The sequence below is a fragment of the Capsicum annuum genome, chromosome 10 (assembly GCF_002878395.1).
Source record: "Capsicum annuum cultivar UCD-10X-F1 chromosome 10, UCD10Xv1.1, whole genome shotgun sequence".
NCBI lineage: Eukaryota > Viridiplantae > Streptophyta > Magnoliopsida > Solanales > Solanaceae > Capsicum > Capsicum annuum.
Window position 1 is genome coordinate 155715995 of NC_061120.1, and position 18559 is coordinate 155734553.

The following is an 18559-nucleotide window of genomic DNA, read 5'->3' on the forward strand; positions in this document are numbered from 1 at the left end:
GCAGGAAGTATATTTATTGAACAGGTGTGCCCTGCTCGTTTTCGATTTTAATAGCATTATCTCATTGTCCTTGCTCTTGTGCCCTTTTTTTGGCCATAATGGTAATAGATTAGAGTATAATTGTCTATCCTGATCCAATCGGCATGCTAGCATTATTTCTTTCTAATAGTGATCAACGAATACCTTTGCAAATCAAATATGATATGATTAATTTCGAGATTGTTATATCCGTGGTCTATGCTAAATGCAAGACATTTCTATATATAAGAAAGAGTGATTTCAACATATCAACTATTTGACATTAAATTTAAAAAATAAGGGTATTAAGGTCTTTAAAGAAAATTGTAAGCTAAGATTGAAAATCTTTTGTGCTTCTTTTTGTAGGCCTATCAAAAGTTTTAAAACAAAGTCCACACTTTTCTCATTAATTACGGACAATGTCATGTAAAAAGTTTACCATAATGCCATCACAAGTGGCTCTTCAGCCTTGCATTCATTTCCACATGTGGGCTTTTGTCTGTCATCTATTTTTCATTGTTTTCCTGAAAAGATCGTAATTATTCTATAAATTGTATTTCTCATTTTATTTAGGATGAAGTAAGTACCTACGTGCTACTTTTATTTAGATTATATAATATAAAATTGTTTCGAATATATTATGTTTAAGTAAATTGATTAATAAGATAATAATTTACTGTAATAATTAATATGATAAATATAATTAAATACATTTTATTCTTTATTTACATTTCATATCAAACATATAATTTGCTTTCTTCCTTATTTGTTACATGAAATGCAATTTTGTCTAATTTAAATTTTTAATGTATAATTAATAAAACTAATTTAGTAAAATAATTTTTTAATAAATATTTTTTTAAAGATTTGTGTCAAGTCAATATATACCAACAAAAGGAAATTAAAAAAAAAATACCTAACAAGATTTTTACTTATATAAGGTTAAACATAATTCGTTACTAATTAAAAATAATTAGTTATTTTTATATATGCAAATCATATTATCTGTATTGGATTACATACTATTCCTACGAGTTAATGAATTTTTTAATTAAAACTTTGAGCATTAATTACTTGTTGGATTGTAGTTATTGTAATCACCTCAAACTCAAAGCACAAGTTTTAATATTTTATTTTTAAAAAAATTTATATATAAAATGTATTTTATTCATATAACTTATTTGATTAATTCGATATTTTCTAGATTTATCTTAAACCTACCGAATTATGATTTTAACTAAATAAATCTAATAATTAGTGTTTCTTTGATTTTTAAAAATTCACCAACATTCCTATGTCGCCATTGATTAATTATTATTATAAGTCATTTATATATTTAAAAATTAATAATATTTAATTAAAAATAAAATAGACATTTATAGCATGTCTGCTTCAATCGTAATTTTACTATATCACTTGTAATTAATTATTATAAATCATTCATATATTGAAAAGCTAACAATATCCAATCTGTGATTTTATTATGTCACCCCTAATTAATTATTATAAGTCATTTATGTATTAAAAAATTAGTAATATTCGATTAAAAAAGGTAAAATAAATATTTATGACATGTCAGTTTTAGCTGCTTCAATCGCGATTTTACTATATCACGCCTAAGTAATTATTATAAGTCATTTATGTATTAAAAATGAATAATATTTAAATAAAAAAGGTAAAATAGACATTTATGACATGTCTGCTTCAGCTGCTTCAACCAAAGTTTTAATAAATATCACCTCTAAATAATTATTCTAAGTCATTTAAGTATTAAAAAATTAATAATACTTAATAAAAAGGTAAAATAGATATAAAAATGACAAATTAACTCTTGATGTTTTAAATTAACTTGACATCGTATATAAGATCCAATTATTTTTTTTTTACGGGTATTATTTTTATAGTAATTTTGCTATGTCGCTTCTAATTAGTCGTTGTAAGTCATTTAAGACATTTATGCTTCGCTGATCAATCGTTATTTTAGTATATCACCCCTAATTAATTATTTGGTCATATAAATATTGTGCCACTTAAATTTAAATCGAAGAAATACTATAAAGCACAATAATTAAAAATTTAAATTATTTAAAAAATACAATTGGGTATCAACTACACAAAACTCTGGACAAGGAGAGTAACATATATTATTTATAAAAAGTATTATAAATAATAATAGTTAACAACTTAAAATATCTAAAAATAATTTAATCTGTTATATATTTCAAAAAAATATGTAAAAAATACTATAAATCATAATAATTAACAAGTTAAAAGTTTTAAAAATATAAAATATGTGGTTGACTCTCGAAATTATATTAATGTCACTTAAGTTGGAATAGAAGAAAAGTATTATAAATCACAATAATTAAAAACTTAAATTATTTTAAAAATATAATTGACTATTAATGCTACAAAAGTTTGGACAAGAAAAGTAATGTATATTATTTGAAAATTAAATAAAAAATACTATAAATTATAATATTTAACAACTTAAATTATCTAAATAATTTTAAAAGTATGATTGATTATCTAAATTCTATTTGTGTCACATAAATTGAGACGAAAATAACATTTATTGAACCCGTGCTTGATCCCGGATGAATATTAGAATGTATATGCAATCTTTTTTTTTTTTATAAAAATAATTGTTTAAATATATCAACATTGAAAAGACAAGTTCTAATACAGAACATCAAATAGCGTATAAGAAACAATGTTAGCATAAATAATACCAGCATTACTAATACAAGCATTATTAATGCAAACATTACTAATACATTCTATTCAAAATTATTTTTATACACTCTAACAAATGACTCCTACGTTTCAATGGAAGGAACATATACAAAAGCAAAGTTCGACAAAATATTTACGAAAGTATGTTTTATCGTATTCTCAAAGTCAAATAACTTAAATTAATATGACAGATGATAACTTATAGTTTTTTTTTTATAATTTTCAAAATACTTAAAATTTAAATTTAAAATATTAGTTTAATTTAACTTCAAAGAACAAGTTGATAAATAAAAGAGAATGAGAAATGAAAGCAAAGGATGTTTATGTCGGCTTAGTAGGGGAATACATTGCAATTTGGGGCTATTAATTGCAACCCACATGTGATGTAATATGCAATGACTAGATAACCCTTTATTTTTTTCAACAATTATTCTCTATTTTATACAACAGGTGTCGAGTCTTATGTATCAATTTTAATCTCATATTTTATACTTAATGTGTCAAATCTTAGTCATATGATTAAAGATCTGAACTTCAAAATGCATCGAATTCTGCTATTTATATGAGTAAGTTATACATAATTATCTTGTGATATAATTTGGCTCCTTGAAAAATACTATCAAGTAGTTAATATGTTTTGTGTATTCATGTTTTATAATTCAGATTGACATTAATCTAACTTATCATACATAATCAAAATATCTTAATGTTGGGCCCGTGCTGACACGGGCCATGCTACTCAAGTAGAAAGATAAGACCTTATGGTAGGGGCAAATCTAACATTGCAGGTGCAGGTTTTTGGGAACCCTCAAGTATTTTCGTATACCTTGTAATCTATAATCTATATCTATAATCTATAATCTATAATCTATAATTTATAATCTATAATCTATAATCTATAATCTATAATCTATAATCTATAATCTATAATCTATAATCTATAAAAGCCCTTAGAAAAGTGATTTGAACTTTCTGTCCTTCATTAAAAGACTCATCTTTAGACAAAACTGTCTTTTCAGTATTTTTTAATTTTATTATTATTTATTATATTAACTAGACTTCCTAAAATATATGGAACTCCTAAAAATATGGTAGGAGAATTAATTAATATTTTTCTTTCTATAGACTTCCTAAAATATATGGACTCCTAAAATATATGGTAGCAAAATTAATTAATATTTTTCTTTCTACTGTTCAATTAGAAAAATACTCTAAAAATAGAATTCTATTAAGGAAATACTTCTATAAATATTGAGATGTACGTTAAACTAGAGAACAAACCGGTTTGCCTATTGGGAGAATATGATTAATGCTCATCTAACTTGATTCGATTACATGTCTAGATTGGTGGATATTTGATTTTCTAACCCTCAACTTCTTCACTGTTTTGTCAGCATAATAGAATTAAACATGTGTATATATATATATATATATATATATATATATATAAATTCTTTGTTTTCATTCAAAATCATTCTTCAGGGTCAAAATTTTTGCCCAGACAAGAATTAGTTGGATCAAAATCGAAGCTTTGTGATCACTATTATATTATTTTCTTATAGTTTACAGTTCGTAGATGAATGTCAATTGACTTTGAAGGATTTCTTGTGTAAATGTTAGATTTAATTGTATTGTTTTGATATTTTTATAGTTTTCTCTCTCCTCACTCTGACTCACAAAACCATTGTCATTCCCTTTTCCCTTTCCCCCAACCTCCATTTTTGATTTCTATCTTCTCTAAAGCTCTAAGATCTTTCATCTTCCACTTCAAGTAATTTCTCTTTATTTCTCAAGTAATTTGTGCTCCATATTGGTGGAGTTTTTTTTGCATTTTTTTTTAGTTTAGATTTGTGGTGATTGAGTTCATTTTGGAGGAAGTTTTTTTTTTTTTTTTTTGAAAAACGAGAGTTGATGGATTATGATTGTCTTTGCCGATTGCATTGTGAAATTTTTTTCCGAATTTGATCAGCTAATGTACTAAGAAATCCAATTTTTTTTCAAATTCTTCTTTAATGTAATGGTGTTTTAGATGCATGTTTTTATGGGGATGGTTTCATCATACATTTTTGTTATTCTGTTAATAGACCATTCAATTGATTAGATATTTATTTTATTTGGATGAAAAAATTAGAATTATTTTTTGAAAAATGGGGCTTGACTTTACTAAAAATTTGTGTTTTTAAGTTGATATTTGTTTGATTGTTGATGGATTATGACTATCCTTGCCGATTGTATGGTGAATTTTTTTCAAATTTCGTTGGTTAGTGTGCTAGAAATCTGGACAAGGAGGACAAGTTCATTTATGATCCTAGACTTAATAGACTATAGTCATCGTTTTCTTACCCCATTTTCATATAGTTGATATCACTTTTCCGACGACCACTAAAATAATGCAACGGATCAAAGCTTTGGAACAAGCTAAAGAGTGTTCCAAATGAGAAAGGGAGACATTGTTATTGTTGAATCAAAATGAGAAAGGGATGAATAAATGAATATGGAGGAGCTCAAAAAGATCTCTTTTATTTATAAAGTAGGGCTACCTAAAAGGTGACCGTTGAAAAAGGTCTAAAGAATATTTATGTCTTCTTTAATCGATTATTAAGGTTTACTATAGGCCCTATCATTGTATGGCTTAAAAGAGTTGTAATTTTAAATAAGGCGCAGTTGGAGCTTCTTAAAATTGATGAAGTAAGAGAAGATTGAAGAAATACTAGACTATGAAAATTATTTATTATACGCTGACGCCGTTGTTGATTTTTACACATGATAGATAGATTATCATTTTTTCGAGAAGTCGATTATTCACCAACTCATAGCACTACAAAAAACAGTGTTTAACAATAGACAAAATACATTGCTAATCAACATATATCCGTTGCTATATCGGTTTAGCGGCGGATCAACGACGGAATATCCGTCGTTGCAATTTTGCTTGTTGCTAACCTTTTAGCAATGAAAAAATAAAATTCGTTGCCAATTTTGCAACATCATAGCGACAAGCTTTATCCGCTGCTAGTTGTAGCAACGAATATTTTCGTTGTTATATTTATAAATGTCGTTACTAATTTTGTAACGTATTTCGTCATTTTGATTATTTCATGATCAAATTTTTCGTTGCTAGTCCGTCGCTATAAATTTTGTTATTTAGTCCCCAATTTTTGTGACAAAAGATAATTTTCCTCAATATGTTACAATAAATTTTATTATTTAGGCCCTAGTTTTGGTGACTAAAAACAAGTTTCCACAATTCGTCGCAAATATTTTTCTTTGGCAATGATGAAATTTGTCGCTAAATCGTCCGTCATTAGTTTTCTTGGAAAACCTTTTTAATTTGTATTTTAAATGCACCCTGTTGAATCATATTTAAAGCATATTATAAAATTCTTAAAATATCCAACATTCATATAAAGAACCCACATATATAGATAGCAAAATCTAAACATCCATAATACCAAACATAGCAACATCTAAACACATAATTATGTCCAAAACATCCATATTACCAAACATCTACCAACCTTAAAAGAACTCACATCATCCACAATACCAAACATAGCACAATTTAAACACATAATTATGTCCAAAACATCCAAAGTATCAAACATCTACCAACTATTCTTAAAAGAACCCACATCCATTAAGTATATATTGTTGTTGCACAATTTTAAATATTTCAACAAAATAGACCATAAAAAACCAATGTACTTATCATAAAAAATATCACAACTGATCAAGATTTCAATCATCATCTAAGGAATCAAGATTGTCCAAAGTAGTAGCCCGAGGTGTCACAACGGATCGTGAAGAAGTCAACTTCTGTACCTCCTTAATGACAATAGGAATAAACTAATTTTTTAGTGCGGGAATCAATCGCTTCACAAACTCATCCAAATCCAAATCTGCAGCTGATTCCGATTCATAAGAAGCTGAAGAAGAAGTCTTTCCACAAGAAACACAAAGAGCTTACCCGTAGTAGCCTTTTGCTTCAGATCCAAGACCAAATACTCTTCACTTCTTTTCTCCTCTGATAGCTTGGTAATATGCTTCAAATTGATCAATATCAGATTCTGATAATGTTTTTTCATATAATATTTCTTTATATATTTCCTGTAATAGAGGAAGTGGAATTATAATAGATTGTACTTAAAAATGATTAGATACCAAAAACTACTTTAAACTAAAAAACAAGAATTAAGTAAACTACTACATTAAGATTTAGTCTTACATGGACGATTCGGGAACGTTCATCAATGAAAGATTTTCCGTCATGACCATGTGTGTGCACATGCAAATGTAACTCACTTGGTGTTGGATCTCGACCCATTTCAGCAGCATGTAAAAATGAAGTATTGAGCATTGTACAACAACAAAACTGCTGGACCATTCATTTTACATATTAAAGTGTAACTCACAATTTTAAAACTTTCAATAAAACAACATCATCAGCTAATAGAAGGGGAAAGAATCAACACGATTGCATACAAGGGACAATGTATGAATTGCATATGCATGAGCAACACAATATGGGAAATGCATCACTGCTATTTTCATAAAAATAGTAGGGAAATTTTCATATGGGCAGCAAAATGTCAGAAATGCATACATACTGTTTTCATAAAAATAGTAGGGAAATTTTGTCCTAACACCTGCATACTATTTTCACATAAAAAACTAATACAAGGGAAATCTTTTAAAAGTTGTCACAATATCAGCAACCACAATGTCAATTTGAATAAATCTACTTCAAACTTAATGTCAATACATGAGAGAAGCAGCCACGATATTAACACAATACATGAGAGAAGCAACACCCACCACACAAGGATAAATCTACTTCAAACTCAATGTCAATATAATACTAGCACTAGCTATAATGCTAATCACATTTCCTACCACTATAGAGCTATTAGGGACTATGAAACCAGCTAACAGATTCCTATTGAAAGAAACTAGTGGGTAGTATTTGAAATATATACTTACAAGTCTTTTTCGGTACTCTCCAATTAAGATAGATCCTCCCATGTGAGTTCCAGCAACGACTTCTTTGCCGTCACGATGATTTTGTGCATTTATATTTGACTTTTCAACACACTTAGGATCTTTCCAAAGTCGCTGCCAGCTTTTCCAGACATCTTTATGTATAGCATCTTGCCTAATTCCTTTCTCTTTGATTTTAACAATGAAATTTCTATACACAGTTGCTGCCTTAATCTGCCACTGTTTCTTTATTGTAGCATCACTAATGGAAGAATCCTAATAGAAGTGTTTCTGAAATAAATTTCCAAAGTAACATATGAAAATTGTATTTATAAAAGTGAATACACTTTAAAAACTCAATTATGATGAAGATGTATACCTTGAATTCCCCAAAATAGCCATCCTTTATATCACATGAGACACCTTTCCAATTGATTCCATTGTGATCAAGTTCACTTTTAAAAGACTCATGTATGCTATTGAAGCATGCTTTAGAAGGTTGCAATCTATATCAATGTGAAGATATTATGTAGAGGTCTATCATGAATAAAAGATAATATATAATAATAAATAGAAAAAATAATAAATAGAAAAAATAGACTAACCATGCAAAAGTTATAGTAACAAGGGTCTGCACATGGCTCCTATTGGAATTACCTTCTCCATTTGTGTTGCGAGGAGATACACCCTCACCTACTTGGTTGGTTTGTGAAGGCGTACCTACAATTGTTGGGTTGCTATGATTTGGAGTAGTGGGAGATGATTCTGGTGTTGTAGGGTTACTATTATGATTAGAAGTTGGACCACCTATGCCACCAGCTGATTGAGGACTAACAGTAGAAGTGGGAATAGTAGTCATGTTTACAGTAAGAACAGGAATACTCCTAGCTGCTGACTTGCCTACACACCCTATACTTTCTCGACCTCTTTCTCTACATTGAGTCATATCTATTAAAAAAACTGTACTAGTTAAAAAGGAAATAAGATGTAAATTATGCATAAGAACTCACAACAATATTCAACATTGTAATTTTGGAATCCCATGTAACACTGGAATCCTACAAAATACCTCACAAAAACATACCTCACTGTAATTCTGGAATCCCATGTGACACTGGAATACTCACAACAAGAACCACCAACAGATCAAAAACCACCAACAGAACCACCAAAATACTCCCATTATAATTCTGTCCACAGGAACTCCTCTCATATCATTAATTAGAAAAGATTAAAACATAGATATATATACACACACACAGAGAGAGAAAGCAAAAAGACCACAAGTTGACTATATTAATCCATTTTAAGGATGAAGATGATTGGTTAAGACCCTCACCTATTTGGTTCCTTAGAGTAGATATATCTTTAGCTGTTGTGTTGATCTGATTTTGGAGAAGTGGGAGATGATTTAGGTGTTGTAGGGTTACTACCATCACCAGAAGTTTAAACCGATTGTGTAATTTGAGGAATCAATGGTCGAACTTGATTTGTATCATCTTGACCACCTATGCCATCAGCTTGAGGACTAACACCGATTCAGGACTAATAGTAGTAGGAGTAGGAATAGTAGGTATGTTTGCAGTAATATCAGGATTACTTCTAACTGCAGACTTGCCCACACGCCCTGTGCTTCCGCGACCTTTACCTCTACCTTTAGCCATATCTATAAAAATAACTGTATTAGTTAAGTAGAAAAAGGATGAAAACTGAATAATACCAAGAGAACTAGACAACAATATGTAGATTCAGAAAATGTAAAAGCACAAATTTGATCCAAAAAAGAAAAGCTCATCTTTCTTTTTTTAGACCAGTCATATCTACAATAAATATATACACTAAATCCTATCTAATTACATGATACTCACAACAACATAGAGGGAGGAAGGGAATCAAAGATGGTAGATAATATACTTTTGAACATCAATTTTTGCATCTTTACAGAAAACTTGTACAAAAAGCAAAAAGAAAGCACAATTCTAGCCTAAAAACATGAATAAGAAATAAAAGAGTCAAAAAATGACAAATAGAGCCTAAAAACAATTATAGCAACAAGTTTGGAGTAAACAACGAACAGAGACAAAGAAAATGATACTAGTTCGACAAAATTACTGCTCACAAAATAAAATTAAGATACAATAACATATTTTTTATCAAGCACTAATCACTGTCTGTGTCTTCTTCAAAATCTTCCTCTTCATCATCCTCAGTTTCCTCTGTTTTATACTTTTTTTCTGTAGCATCTTCTTGGATATCATGATGCTCTTCTAATAAACCATCATCAATGAGTTCATCCATTTTAATTAAGCCACCATTTGGATCATGTAAGTGTATACTTTCATCTGTGGAAACATTCATGTCTATCTCATAGACTTGAACTTCTTTAACTTGAAATGAAATATTCAGTTCTGCAACTGTCTCAATTTCCTCATCGGATAATTCAATAACATTTTGAGGTTTGACCTTCAATTCAACGACCCAATCATCTTTGTCCTTTTTCTTGCTAGGATAAGACACATAACACACTTGAGTTACTTGCATTACCATAAAAAAAGGTTCATATTTTTTATATCGCCGGTGATGGTTAATATCAACCAATTTATACCGATTATGATTTTTAACACCAACATCCGTAGTTAGGTCAAACCATTCACATTTTAATAGTTCAGTTTGCTTTAAAGGTGCTTCATGGTATTCCACTTCTATAATCTTTTTTATCTGCCCATAGAAATCACCAAAATTTGGATCTGAGATACAAACTCCACTGTTCATTGTTGATCTTGCACTAACATGAAAATCTGTATAAAACTTGTATCCATTAACAAAAAAAATGAGATGTAGCTCCTATCAATGGTCCACGAGCAAGACTACACAGGAATTCATTCTTAATATGATTGAGTCGGACCTATTTAGAAGACTATAAAATTTAGTTCAGTTTCATAAGTCAATTTAAGTGCATAATTGTATAGAAGATATTAATTTTTGAAGCCTTACATATTCCTTGAACTATATAGAGAAATTTGCTTCAAGGCTCTTATTTATTTGATCTTGAGAGACATTTGGAAATTTTTCTTGCAAACATTGTACAAACATACTTCATTGAAAGAACATAAGTTCAATTTTAAGTCATGATATATGAATATGCTTATAAAATTAAGTTGATACAACTAACTTTTGTTACCTCACAAATGTCTCAAACTCTTCACAATTTAGTAAAATGTAAGTTTGGGCAGCTTTGATTTCTTTAAGAGTTAAATTCCTCTTTTATGATTCTCCCTATAATGGACTGGATGGATGAATATTGATAAATTTCATTCAAGATCTTCCATAATACCACTATCATCATTATAATCCACCTTATGATTGTGTATCATGACAAGTGGTTCAAAATAATGATAAAATAATAGTGTTGACTCTATCATCAAGTCAGCTTCACATATGAAACCCTCAATACTTTCTTTATTCCCAATAATTCTTTTAAGAGTTCCAAGATACCTAAATAGATAAATGGATAAACCATAATATTTGAAAAGTTAATAATAACATAATTGTCACAAGTTCAACATGATTTTTTGCATTACCTTTCAAAAGATACATCCATCGACATTGTACAAGTCTAACAATCTTTGCTTCATATGGAAAGTGCACAGGCAGATGTTCCATTGAGTTAAAGAACCCAGGATGAAATATACGTTCTAACTTGCACAAGATTTGTGAAATATCTCCCTATAATCTCTCCATGTCATCCACTCAGAGAGTAGTCGATGTAAGATCTTTAAAGAATAAGCCCAATTCTATAAGGGCATGCCATACATTACTTGGAAGTAGTTCACGAAAAGTAATAGACATCAATCATTGTATGAACACATGAAAATCTTGACTTTTCATGCCAAATAATTTTTTTGCAGTTGTGTCTGGACATGTACCCAAATTTAAAATATACCCATCTGGAAATTTTAAGCCTTTCACCCAATTAAACAAGATAGTGCTTGCTTCCTTGTCTATTGTATATATAACTTTGGGATATTTTCCAGAAGCATCCTTTGACAACTGAGGTTGATCACAGTAATTGACCATATTTAGATGAGCTTGTGAATTGTCTTTGGTTTTCTTATCAATATTGAGGACTGTATTAAATACATTATCAAAGAAGTTTTTCTCAATATGCATGACATCGATGTTATGTTGAATGATGTTAGAACTCCCATAAGGCAAATCCCAAAAGTTATTTTGCTTTTTCCATCCACAAGAACTACATATTCTCTAATTAACTTCTTTTGCGTCTAACTTTATTACTTTTCTTATCCCCAAATCACAAATTTGATTCAATATTTCTTCTCCAATTCTGTAGGGTTGTGGTGATCTTTTGACATTTCGACCTTTAAGAAAGTTTTTACGATCTCTCCTAAATGAATGATGTTGGTTAAAGCATATTCTGTGATAGTCAAACCATGATGTCTTTCGACCATGTTGTAATCTAAATGATTGTATTTCCTCCATACAATAAGGACAAGCAAACTTACCTGCAGTATTCCATCCTGAAAACATAGAATATGCTGGAAAGTCACTGATTGTCCACATCAAAGCTGCCCTCAATTGAAAATTTTATTTTTTGAAGATATCAAATGCTTCTACACCTGTCTCCCTTAGCAAGGTCAATTCCTTTATTAGAGGCTATAGATAAACATCAGTTTTATGTTTGGGATTGTTTGGCCCTGGAATAATGATAGTTAAGAACATATAAGCCTCTTTCATGCATATCCATAGAGGTAAATTGTATGGAGTGCCGATTACTGGCCATCAAGAATATTTTCTCCCAGACTGACTGAATGGTTGAAAACCATCAGTATATAACCCTAACCTTACATTTCTTGTTTCATTGGCAAAAAGGATGAGTTTCATTGAAGTTCTTCCTAGCTTTAAAGTCTGATGGATGACGCATTACCCCATCCTCTTTTATATGTTCATGATGCCATATCATGTCATCAGCTGTAGTATGGGATGCATATAATCTCTTCAATTAGGAATCAAAGAAAAATAATACATCCTTTTGTAAGGGACTAATTTCCTCTTACAAGAGCCAACTCAACGCTTATACCTCTCTTTGCCATAAAATTAAAAAGAGGTAAGATGTTTATCCTCTTTCAAATACAACATACATCCCGATTCACGATAGTCAATCTTCTCAACCGGTAAACCTAAGCTATGCACTAGCTTCTTAGTTTGATAATGATTATCAAACAGTAGGTTATCTTCCGATAAAGCCTCATTAAGCAATTGCATCATTTGGTTAAAACCCCTTTGTGACATAATATTCTCTATATTAATATTTAACATTCGAGAGATTACTACAAGTTGAGAGAGGGAAGAACCGGGATACAATTTTGCATCAGCAGCGTGTAATAAATCATAAAATTTTTGAGACTCTAAATTAGGTTCCTCCTCCATCAAATTTTCATGTTCCTCCTTAATTGAAGGTTCATACGGATGAGATGACCCAGATTCAATATTGTTGTAAGGTTGCCAACTCGAACCATGGTTAAAGTTGGGACCAGCAACATCCAAAATTATTTGTCGATATGGATTATCATATCCCAATTCAAGTTGAGCACTATTTTTCAAATCATTACCAAAAGAAATCTCATCAATCATATCTTTTCCCCCTTGATGTTTCCAAACAAAATAGTCCTTAACAAATCTATCATGAAGAAGGTGATATCTAACAGTTTGAACATCCTTATATTTAATGAAAAATGAAGCATAGTACATTTTGCTGTTTACACAAAATTAGATCAATAATAAACAAAAATGACTCAAACGGCTCTATGTTTTCTACCTTTTTGAACATGCAACACACTAAGTACAACCTTACATAATCAGTGTACACAAAAAAGTGAAAATTAAACCACACAAACAGAAATTTTGTTGAAGAAATTTGAGATTAATGAACATGCAACAAAAAATGCCAAAAACGCCATAAGCAAAAATTTTGAGGACAAATACGGTTCCCATTTTGTTTAAATAACCATTAATCCGACTTTTTAACACAATAATAGAACAACCCTAAGTGAAAGAGCTCAAACAACCCACAAATAAAACCTAACATAATTAGTGTACAAAAAAAAAGTAAAAATGAAACCACACAAACATAAATTCTATTGAAGAAATTTGAGATTAATGAACATACAACAGAAAATACCAAACTCTCCCCACAAAGAGAAATTCTGAGGAAAAATTTGGTTCCCATTTCGAGTAAATAACCATTTATCGAACTTTTGAACATAATAATCGAACAACCCTAAACCTATCATTTACAAGTGATTTTTAACTTAGAAATTAAGAAATTGAAAGAGGAAAAACAACTCACATTACGAGAGTTAGAATTGTATCTCTAATTTAGATTCAAAATTGAGAGTTTAATAGCCTTGTCGATTGATAATGAGCGATTCCCTTTTCTCAATTGAGAGAAAAGGGAAAAGAGAGTCTGTTTTGAGAAGAGGCGGAGGATACCTAAGTTTTGAAACAAAGGGAAATAGAAGAGTTTGCCCCAATATTTAATTGGTGGAGTGATGGATTTTGCAATGGATATTATATCCATTGCAAATTATTTATTAAAAATTTAAGAACAAATACCTCAAAATGCCTTTTTCCGTTACAATAATTGCTAATATATTTTTTAAAATGGTAAATAATTTCAGTGAAAATATTTTCGTTGCTATTTTCGTCTCCACCATATCAAAAAAATTTCCCTCTCTTTTATGTCGCTAATTTTATCGCCAAAATAAAGGGGCCAATATTTCCCGCCAAAATATAGCAACAGATTTTACTTTCTGTTGCTAATCCATCACAAATTTGGTTAATAATTTTATTTTCAATTATTTAGCGATAAAATTTCTATTTTGTTGCCAATCCGTAGTTAATTAGCGATGGAAAAGTACTTGTTGCTACCAAACTATTGCTAAACACTGTTTTTTTGCACTGTAGGCCTATGATCAACTATTTAAATATATAGACAAGTTAAAATAATGACAAAATAAAAATAAAAATTAAATTAAATAAAATTAAAGTATGACAATTAACACCTTTCAAACATTGTAACACAATTTGAATACATCAATTGTGACACCAAATCACTTTTGAACATGAACAAGTGATATTTAAGGCATGCTATAGTCATAAATCGGTGAGATGAGACTAAAAAGGAGAGAAATAAAATAAAATAAAATAAATAAGCATCATTTAAAAATAAATAAGCATCATCCAAGCAATGCAAAAAAATTAGATATCAACAAATGAGATTAGACGTGTCTAATGAGCATGAAGAAGAGTGATGGTTGTGACTTATGGGTGTTCATAGGACAAGTAGTGTTTGAAAACAAGTAACCCTTCTCAATACAGACGTTTGTTCTAAGCAATTGGTTGTTACTACTATTGTTCTTCCTTATACTCATTTGATCTAGTGTTCACTTATTTTTTACTCTCATATGATGATATTTAGTCACTTTTCATTGCTTGAATGATGTTTATTTATTTTATTTTACTTCTCCCTTTTTAGTTTCGTCTTACTTTTCACTAGACTCAATTGGTCGATACATGATTGTTAATTTCGTCTGGTATAGCTGCATACATTTATCTATAATATATGCACAATATCTTCATAGGTCTAACATCAATCATCTAATTCTATTGCAAGTAAGACGAGACTAAAAGGAAAGAAATAAAATAAAATAAAATAAAATAAATAAACATCATTCAAGCAATGAAAAGTGACTAAATATCATCATATGAGAGTACAAAATAATTGAGCACTCGATCAAATGTGTATAAGGAAGAGCAATGGTAGTAACAACTAATTACCTAGAATAAACATATACATTGAGAAGGACTACTTATTCTCAAACACCACTTGTCCCATGAACATCCACAAGTCACAGCCATCACTCTTCTTTATGCTCATTAGACAAGTCTAATCTCATTTGATGACATCTAGTTGTTTTGCATTGCTTGGATAAAGCTTATTTATTTTATTTTATCTTATTTTATTTCTCCCCTTTTAATCTCATCTCACTGATTTACGACTATAGCATGTCTTAAATATCATGTGATCATGCTAAAAAATGATTTGGTATCACAATTAATGTATTTAAATTGCTGTACAATGTTTGAAAGGTGTTAATTGCTATACTTTAATTTTATTTAATTTAATTTCTCTTTTTTTGTCATTATTTTAACTTGTCCATATATTCAGATAGTTAATCATAAACCTGCGAGTTGGTGAATAATTGACTTCTTGAAAAATTAATAACCTATTTATCATGTGTAGAAATCAACAACGGCGTCAGTATATAATAAATAATTTACATAGTCTAGTATTTCTTCAACTTTTCCTACGTAAAATTACATAAACATTCTTTAGTCCTTGTTTAAAAGTATAGGCCTTTTAGACCATACAATAAAAGGGTCTATAGTAAACCTTATTGATCGATTATAGAAGATATAAATATTATCTTACTGATCGATTATAGAAGACAAAAAATCATTAAAGAAATTGCAACTTTTACATTATTAGAAATTACTATTACTAAAATATAGGGATAAAAAATAAGAAATTTAAGACAATATTGAAGATAAATTAAACACAATGTTGTAGAGAAATTGAAGATTTTTCATTAAACAAGTTCATTGCAATTACATATATTAATATTGGTACAAAACCCAAGCAAAAAGTAAAAATAAAAGCTTTGGAACAAGCTAAAGAGTGTTGGAATGTTGTTATTGAGCCTAGAATAGATTTCAAAAAGTGGGAATGATTTTCAAGTTTTTGAATAAAAATGGATGAACATATAGGGATAAAAATGTGAGAAAATGACTTAAAACAATGGAGGTAATGTCACTTTTCACTGGATGCCAGAAAAATCACCGAAAAATAATCAAAAATAATGGAGGTAATGTGTAACACCCCGATTATCTGAACCAAAATGCTACACGGTGCTCATGACCCCGAAGAATCACAAGCTAACCCATGACTAATATCTGTACCTGTGCACTGCATAATATATAAATATAAATGCGAAAACATAAACTGAAGGCCATAAGGTTCAATACTGAAACATAATCTGAGTAAATAAAAATGTCTAAATAAAGTGGTATCACAATACCAAAACAAAACTGAAATACTGAACTTTGAATCTAGTCTGTAATCTAGTCTGAAAGCCTCTAACTGTCTGAAGTAGGGAGTGGAAGGAACATGTCTCCAACTAACTCCCGACTACTGAAAGCCAAAGTAAAATACTGAAGTAATAAAGTAGTAATCATATCCTCAGAGAATGAGGACTCACTACTAACTCTGACTGCTGAAATCTGCAATGCTACTGCTGCTTTGGAACTCAAGTATCCCCAGAACTTGATGGAAGGAAACTGACACACATGATACTTCTTGGTCATAGGAATAACATCCACAATTCATAATACCATAAGTAGGGGATTTCATACTACGCATGGTTCTCAACACCTTATACATGAAAGGGAATACATATGAAATGGGTATACTTGCATACCTCAATATCATGGACATTACATATCACAACAACAACTCATAACAACAACACATATCAATAACATGGAGTTCATGTGGAAATATAAGGAATAGAACATGGACTTGTCATTTAAGCACTATTAAGTCATAAAAATATGAATTCTATCATTCTTGGCATTTTATCAAACACCTTACATGCACAACTTTGGGCATAGGTGTACTTATCAATTTGACAATCTTAATCATCCAAAATTCATGGGTTTCAACTAACCTACTCACATGCTTTATGAAAAACACATCAAGATACAACCTTGAATCCAAACAACAATCATCAACATAAATATAGTCATAACACAGTAAGAAAATCACAATTTATAATTTAAAACATGATTCTTGAGCTCCATCGATGAAAGGGATCCATGGATGAACACTACACATACCTTAGAAAGGAAACTTTGATGAGTTTCTGGAGAGTTCTTGGATTGGAAAACTAAATTCTTGATTATATTGGAAAAAGGGCTTGAATCTTGCTTTTGGGAGATGATTTTAATAAAAACCCTAATCTTGTGGTTAAAAGTGTAAGAGAGGGTTTTTGAGATGTTTAACTAAAGAAAAATAGGAGAAAGTTACTTCCCTTGAGGGTTCTAAGTCATGGAAGGTGAAGGAAAACCAAAATACCCTTACTAAACCGCTTCCCATTTGTTGAAAATCTAAGGCTGACGACATTTGTGATAGGCTGTTAGACTTGTGATAAGTCATCAAAAATGTCGTCGGGGGGGGGGGGGGGGGGGGGGGGGTGGGGGATTTTTGCCTAAGGCCGACGACATTTGTGATAAGTCATCATACTTGTGATAACTTATCGTAAAATATCATCATTGGGGGTGGATTTCTGCCTAATCCTGATGGCATTTGTGATAAGTCATCACACTTGAGATAAGTTATCATGAATGTCGTCACTCAGTTTTCCAGGCTGACATGCTGGAGTAAAATGGGTATAACTTTTTTCTCTAATATAGGATTTAGGAGAAATTAGTATCATTGGAAAGATAATTCAAAGAGCTTTCATTTGACATATATTAGGTCCTCTAATGCAATATACACAAGGAGTTACGGTCGATTGAAGTTGACCCAAGTTTTGACGCTCACTAAAACTTGAACGATAGGAAAGCTTTCAACTTGTCCTTGAGTTAGGGGACCTCTATGATCTTAATTCATGCTCAAATAGATTCCTACACTACATAATTGATTAATATACTAAATGTACATAGGATTCGAGGCTTTTGGAACATCTAC

At 30.1% G+C, this 18559-nt stretch overlaps 1 protein-coding gene across 1 annotated transcript; it reads right to left on the bottom strand.

Annotated features, from left to right (window-relative positions):
- Positions 1-6600: 6600 nt before the first annotated feature.
- On the bottom strand, positions 6601-8677 carry LOC107844410. The gene is made up of 6 exons (XM_047397729.1): positions 8337-8677; positions 8111-8207; positions 7735-8007; positions 6980-7129; positions 6722-6797; positions 6601-6680 (listed from the first exon to the last, which is right to left on the bottom strand). The coding sequence occupies exons 1-6, from the start codon at positions 8675-8677 to the stop codon at positions 6601-6603; spliced, it is 1017 nt and encodes a 338-aa protein (XP_047253685.1).
- Between the last annotated feature and the right edge of the window lie 9882 nt (positions 8678-18559).

What these genes read in the sequence shown, in the direction of transcription:
- LOC107844410 (XM_047397729.1), bottom strand. Translation starts at nt 8,677, where the DNA reads ATGACTCAATGTAGAGAAAGAGGTCGAGAAAGTATAGGGTGTGTAGGC. An exon ending in GCTATTTTGGGGAATTCAAG is followed by an intron (nt 8,008 to 8,110) that starts GTATACATCTTC and finishes CACTTCTATTAG; the next exon opens with GATTCTTCCATTAGTGATGC. An exon ending in GAAGCAAAAGGCTACTACGG is followed by an intron (nt 6,681 to 6,721) that starts GTAAGCTCTTTG and finishes CTTCTTCTTCAG; the next exon opens with CTTCTTATGAATCGGAATCA.